Here is a 7245-nt window from a genome sequence, read left to right as displayed (position 1 = left end):
AACATGTTTGAAAACACTACAGGCACCACAGTGGAACATAAGCAGTTTTGTGAGACTTTTAGCGTAGTGGAAAATCTGATGTACGATGAGAACTATACTGCCAAACTTGTAGACAGTCATTGCGTCACTGCTTTTCACAGGCTATCTTGTTTTAAATGAAAACAATTTTAACAAATAGCAAAGGGTGGCAGAGTGAAATAATGTGGTAGTTGCACAGCTGATGACAGTGAAGACTATCAATGAAAACAAAATAACTTTGAGTGCTTTACAAAAAAACCTTGTTTTCAGTACTTCGTTGAATGGTTTTGACGGCTTCTCAGTGCCCGAACGCGAGCACTTGCCTGGACTGAGACAATCTACAGACAGGTTAAAATCTGTGTAACGGCCAAACAATGGAAAGGCACCGATGAAAGTTAAAGAAAACATAACCTAAATTGTTCCGTGTCTTGTAAATGGTACATACCTGTAACATAAGCCTCCAAAATCAAACACTCATGTAGAAATTACTGAAATATTCAAGTAGTTCGTTTTAAAAACGAAAAATTCTTAAATTCTTTATTGACATACTGATTTTATTTCATACTTTTCATCGTATAATTAACAAGAGAAAAGTTAACTGGTGCTATAAAAGTAAAAACTAAAATATCCTATAAAATATTCAATAGAACTATAATATATAATCTTAGTGGCAAAAGTGATTTCAAGGTAAATGAGATTCATTTGAGTGTCACATACAGAATTAATTAAAACATTAATATAAAATATGGTAGATACAGATTATTGAAAGTATACATCTTCTTTATTTAGCTTCATACAGAAGTATTGAATAATATTGTCGCCAGTTTTAGCTTGAAGAAGGGCCTTGTGTCACAAGTCAGTTGATTGTTTGATAATAGCATAGTGTACATCAATTTGTGCGATTTTACGTTTGCAAAAAAGCTTTGTGTGCTCACCCAGTCCCATATTAGAAAGGAGATAAAAGAAAGTTCATCGGCCTCATTTACTTGAACAAGATGCCATTGATGAGATGGGTAACATCGTCAAATTTTGAGGTATTCATTAATGAATACAACATAAATATACTCAGGCTTAAATTAAATGCAGTGTGTCAAAATAGCTTAAAGTTACAAACTTTATCAGGAAATGCTGAAATGAAAGCAGCTGTTCTGCGATTTGATTGGTTAAAGCCAAGCTACTTGTTTGTCTATTGGCTCAGACCGAGCAACACCGACCCCCCCCCCCCCCGACCCCCCTCTACTTGTAATGACACATGGTCTTTAGTTTGCTCCTAAGCCAAGGATTGACTTTATTTGATAGATACAAACAATATAAATCAAAATCAATATAAAAACCCAATACGACCGCTAGTCTAGACAGAGCTACGTCCTTTGAAGCAAGCCATATTTGTCTCTGAGAATATTTTCGACGCTTGAGAGAGCACAACCATCTCGAATGATTTTATACTGCCCCTCAATTGATAAGTCGACAACAGTTGACCCAAGACGCGATTCCTCTGTTTTACCAAGGCAACCACCATTGAAAACCAAGTCCAATTTAGGCCAAAGATATTCAAATTCCTGTCGGATAGATGACACAGAAATTTTAAACCTAGGGTAGATGTCAAAAATGGGAAAGAATGAGCTGAAAACGAGAGACTGAACTAAAACTGAACTTTATTGCAATGAAACAAAATATCAATTATGTTGCTTGATGTACACATATTTAACCTCAAGTGCAGGAAAAATAAACACTGAGTGATGGCATAATATGAAAAAAGACAGATTACTACGAAATCGCAGCAGCCTTTCAAGAAGGACCAACCTACTCTCAGCAATATTTTACGTCCTTATGGATTTTAAGAATAGTTATTAACTATAACTTCTAGCTTTTGTAAAATATAAGTCCCTGCTCATATTCGAAATTACACCCAGTGATCGCTTTCTGACATCAGCGTTATGGTATAAAACATAGATTGCAGTCTTGGCATTTCAGCTACCTCTGCTGTGGACAGGGGTGGACACTTGGTCAAATATTGGGGGGGGGGCAGGCCTATTGTTTTGATAAGATGACGTCACATTTTCCAATTGTTCTAGAACAAATGAAAATTGAGGCTCATGCAAGGGATCTCATGCGTATAGGGTACCTAAAGTTTTCTCGACGGAAATTGGGTACTAACATGTTTTAATGGGGATCGAGGGGGCATTTTGTTAAGATCGCAAGAGATTTTTATGGAACATTTCAGACACATTATTGGGAACAAGGTAGTCTTATTGAAATTTCCTATGGAACATAGGAACACAGACCCCTGGGCACCTCATTTTTGTATCACTTTATGAAAATAGTCTGAACTGGCATTATGCCAAATTATCAGAGCTTGGGAGTTTGATATCATTTGCTGTTGTTGTTACTTTTTGAAGACATTTCTTAAAAAAGTAAAATTGAAATTGGTCAAAAATAAACTTGATGAATATTTTTTGTAGTTTTGTATATTCAATGCAATAAATTATTTTCTAGAGACATGAAAAAGGACAGTAGGGCAGCTTTGATAAGCACAAGGCCAGGACAATTTGTAGAAAATTTCAAAAGTCAATGGTAGTGGTATCAAAGCAAAACCATATCACTAAAACGCCTTTTTTACATTCGAACAAACTTCACCTGACACCTTCAATTTTATCATTACTTTTATTCAAAACAAAAATTCTCATACCTTTACTTGTAAACAGCTTTTTGCAGCACTTTTATTGGCACTAGTCAATGCAACTGGTTGCTCACAGGCTCTTGCAATGCCTCTTATGAATTTGTGGTCAGGTATACGAACACCAACTAATTCAGTGGCTGGATTTAGGTCAGGATTCAGTTCTGGTTTCCTTTTGAAGATAAGAGTAACAGGACCAGGAAGCAGGTCATCCAGTATACTGAGAGACACAGTAACTTCGCACCATCTTCAAAAGTTAAAAACAAATTGAATACAAACTTCTATGAATACAAAGATGTTGAATTATTAGTTCAATTTTATAGCAGCACCCATAGGTACGCCCTACCCCTTTGAGTGCTATTATAAACCCCATCAAAGCAACTCACTTACAAAAATATACTAGGCTAACTTTTTCAAAGTTATTATAAACCAAATGTTCTACACCATAAGTAAGAAAATGTTGAGCCTGAATTCTTCCAGTTTTCTTGATGCGCTTATTTTGAACAAAAGATGGTTATCTAAAATAAATCTAGAAAGCAGTTTTTCAAGTAGTTATTCTATTTGTTTAAACCTTCTTTAACTGAAGAAAAAATAAAGTCTTTGACTGACAGAAGTTGATGCTTTTCCATCTCTCTTGATAAAGATGCTACTAGCATTCTACATCAAAAACGATTCATTTGGTCTCTAAAGTCAGTCCTCCCTAGTCTAGTATTTGGCTCTAACAACACATCACAACCCAGAAAGAAAATTTCATCATTCTCTGCAAATATGATTTGTAAAAATTTAATAGCTACAAAGTTGTAAGAGTTTTAGAAACTTGAGTGTGTGGCTGAAGGTTGTAGTCCTGGTAATATGAAATTTGGTGGCGTGCTGGTAATCGCACACCTTGAAAAGTTTAATGCGATCAATAAAATAGAGACCTTACGATTTTTATGACGACCTTATGTCATTTTTGTATTAGAATGTGTGTATCACTGCTTGAAAAAGCGTATGAGGTTTTTGTAAATCCAAAAAGGTTTTATGGAATTTTGAAGGAAGTTTCTTGAAAACAAAATAATTTAACAAAAAAGATACAAGTTTTTTAGGCTCTGTTGCCATTACTCCATTTTCATATGAGAACAGATTCGAGTGAATCTGTTTTCTAATTTGAGTTCCATTAATATGCTCAAAAACGATGTCATTTGATACCAAACCGAAGTAATTCAAAAACACTGTTCAAAGTGGAGTCATCCGAAAACGGAATCATTTGAATAGGCGTCGTTTTACTGGGAACAGCGAAGACAGAGGCATTCAAAAACGGAGTCATTCAATCTCAGTTTCAAAAAGAGCTCGAGCTAAGGATATGATAACAAACAAATATGGAGTAATGGAAACACCCAGGTTATCGTTTTGACCAAAACAGAGTGGCCCGGGGCAATGTGTTCAAGACAATAAGAAAAGAACGGTGAGAGAGAACGGTGACATACAATAACGGAGTAACTGAATAACGGAGTAAGGGAAACTGGGCCTAATGGAAACAAAGTAAAGAGTTAAAATGCCTCTGGGAATGCCATCAATATAACCCACACAAAAGAAATTAAAAGAAACAAAAAAGAAAAAGAATAGTAATTCAAAACGTGGAACTGGGCGTGCGATAGAAAGCACACCTCAGAAGTATTAGGTGGGTGTGGAGGCATGCGCGTGCGATCGCACGCCTAATATTACCAGGACTGCCCATGCTATAGGTGTTTGTCTCACATTCACTAAAAAGCACTTAGTTATCCTGGCAAAACTTGGAAGGCTAAAAGCAATGGAAAAAGGAACTGGTCATCCTTTCTCATCATAAGTGTTAGTTAATAGAGACTTAGACCTATGCACCAATTGTATGTAAAACTCATTGATTCTCTTCTTTTGAAAATCTTTTGAAATTCATTTAAAGAGAAAACTCAAAAACTGGCTAAAAGAAACATTATGTCTCACGCTGTACAGTATAATGGTTTAATGCATCAATTAATGTTTTCAAATTACCTGTATATATCTTGAATATCTGCTACACAAATTGCAATTGGTTTTTCCCTGTGCCTTTCTTTTATTTGATAAATTGATTCTACAGCTTTGTTTGACTGAGCTAATGCAGCTATCCCATAAATTGTATCAGTGGGGACTCCAATGATGCTCCCCATTTTCAAAGACTTTGCTGCCATTTCTAAGAATGATTGGCATTTGTCAAAAGAATGGTGTCAAAATGCAATGTTTTGTTAGTAGTGGTTATCAATCTAAGACTGTCATAGATGCATGATATGATGCACACACATAACTTCATTCAGTTTATAATAACATGAAGTAATCTTAATGTTTATAGGCATTTATTGGTACTCTTCTTGAATTTCTACAATTATTGAACAAATCAAAATAAATATTGAAATCGTCAACGACAAACATTTATTGTTGCTGTTACCGAGAATTGAGATTATAACACAGACAATAAGGTTTATTCTGTCTAGAATAGAAATTGAAGGCACTAAGGTAAAATTCCTTTCATTAAATGAAATATCAAGTACCGTACTTCCATAATTCATATATACGAATACAAGACTGGTAGGTTATAAGAGCAGGGGCACCGAAATTAGGCCATCGAATTATAAATCGATTCCAATCTTAGAAATAAAAAAAACTAATACTGCTTACCACAAGCATGTCTATCTTCAATATACATTACTTTATCCATTTCAAAAGCTTTGAACGGAAGAAAGCCACCGAAGTAAGCCACTTATCTAAGAAACACACTTTTCAACCATGCCTTGTTGCTAACACATTTCATCAGCAAAAAGTATCCTCATCCTGAACTCGAGGCTCCCAAGGCGCAATAAGAAATATCATTGCGCAATACCCACTGATCTCAAAAAAGATTTTTAAATCTCAAATAATTCGGGTAGATTTTTTTTACATCAGTAAAAATTACAATTCAAAATTACTAACAACTCCACGTACAAAAAAGAAAGGTTCAGCCATGGCTGTCATCTTTCTAATGCGAAAATTCTTTTCAAGAATAGAAAACGGTGCATTTTCTTTCTTTAAGAGAAGGCAAATAGAATCATTCATATTAGCAGTTTTGTGTTTACTTTTCAACTTTTTGATCGTAGTGATTTGCGAATGATATGAGCCGTTCTTTACAACAACATTCTAATTTGGAATGATGCATTTAACTTGTTTTTGTAGAAACACAGAACTATATTATCAAAATAGTATAATAAGAATTTCTTTTCTTGATCAATGTGCAACATAGTTAAACGCAGATTTACTGCTAACACTTTGCTCTCCTCGAATCTCCGCAACAACATGGAGCAACGCTGGCTTTCTCAAGCCGTGACTGTCCAAACCTAGCTTCCGAAGAGTACGACGACGCAGGACAGAGTACAAGTGTTTCAAAAACATTGTTTGTCTCTTTCAAAGTTTAGGAAGCCCTTTTAGTAATAAAATATGCTGTGAGGAGTACTCAACCTTCAGGGGGCTGAATCCCATTTGCTTATGCCAAAATGTAACAATTTTCTGCCTTTGCTATTATTGTTTGCATCAATTTCTGCAAGATTTCTCCTTTTAATTTTGATAGCGTTAAAAACATCGTTAGCTGCATTACTATGCTCCACAATATATCAATTTTTTAGTACTTCACTTTTTGACTATTTAATTGCTTTTATTTTTCAATTAATTACTCACAACCTTCTCAACTTAGAATTTTAACATGCATATCAAGTTTGCTCTGCTTCCTGTTATCACCCTCTGCCTCATAGCCACTGTACCCTGGACTTAATCTTACGAATGTATCAACTGTTGTTGTAACGATAACATAGAAAATGATTCTTCAATTGCAACATCCATTAATAAAAAAAGTACCCGAAGTGTTTTCCTCAAGATAATAGTTAGAAATATTACTGTATATAATTTTCTTCCACAAATATTAAATTTTACCTTTTTACAAATTTGCATGAATCGCAAAATTTAAAAATCAGTCAGCTGTCATTTACACGCTGCATGCATTTTCAAGGATAAATGGCTAACGCCAATGAATGAAATAAGAAAAATTGACAATCAATGAGCGAATAAATTAGCTAATGTTTAGATAAACTAATATTACCTGAAATAATCTTAAAATCATACATGAAATGCTCAAACATTGGATATTGTCTAAAATCAATCTGCGTGGCTACCAATGTTCCAAAACAACAATATACGAAAACATTAGCCTTCAATCGAGAGTTTATTGAAAAATTACCATCAAGAGAATCCAAGATAACAGTCAAACATTGATGGTGAACTTTTCTCATAACCAGGGCCCGCGCCACAAATTTGAAAATGGGGGGCCAAGGCTAAAAAGGTAGGGGGCCAATGCCTCTTACCCCTTATACTACAGTTTAGAACTACTTGCTTCGCAAAAAGTGGGGGGCCATGGCCACAACGCCCCCCTGGTGGCGCGGGCATTGATAACAGTGAAAGTAACTGTAATGATGTGGCGAGGAAATAGCAAACTAAATTTTGTGTGATTTTTGAGGTTGAAGAGTCTCCTTAACACC

The 7245-nt window shown here is 35.1% G+C and overlaps 1 protein-coding gene across 1 annotated transcript; it reads right to left on the bottom strand.

The window, feature by feature from the left end:
* Positions 1 to 725: 725 nt before the first annotated feature.
* LOC135685455 (threonylcarbamoyl-AMP synthase) lies at positions 726 to 5520 on the bottom strand. The gene is made up of 4 exons (XM_065201402.2): positions 5363 to 5520; positions 4703 to 4880; positions 2708 to 2942; positions 726 to 1577 (listed from the first exon to the last, which is right to left on the bottom strand). Exons 1-4 carry the CDS (start codon positions 5400 to 5402, stop codon positions 1380 to 1382), a joined length of 651 nt encoding a protein of 216 aa, XP_065057474.2. The 5' UTR covers positions 5403 to 5520; the 3' UTR covers positions 726 to 1379.
* Between the last annotated feature and the right edge of the window lie 1725 nt (positions 5521 to 7245).

The sequence above is a fragment of the Rhopilema esculentum genome, chromosome 15 (assembly GCF_057945365.1).
Source record: "Rhopilema esculentum isolate cy_ngs chromosome 15, ASM5794536v1, whole genome shotgun sequence".
In the NCBI taxonomy this organism is placed as follows: domain Eukaryota; kingdom Metazoa; phylum Cnidaria; class Scyphozoa; order Rhizostomeae; family Rhizostomatidae; genus Rhopilema; species Rhopilema esculentum.
The sequence above is the reverse complement of the archived record's forward strand: the minus strand, read 5'-3'. Positions and strand labels throughout refer to the sequence as shown.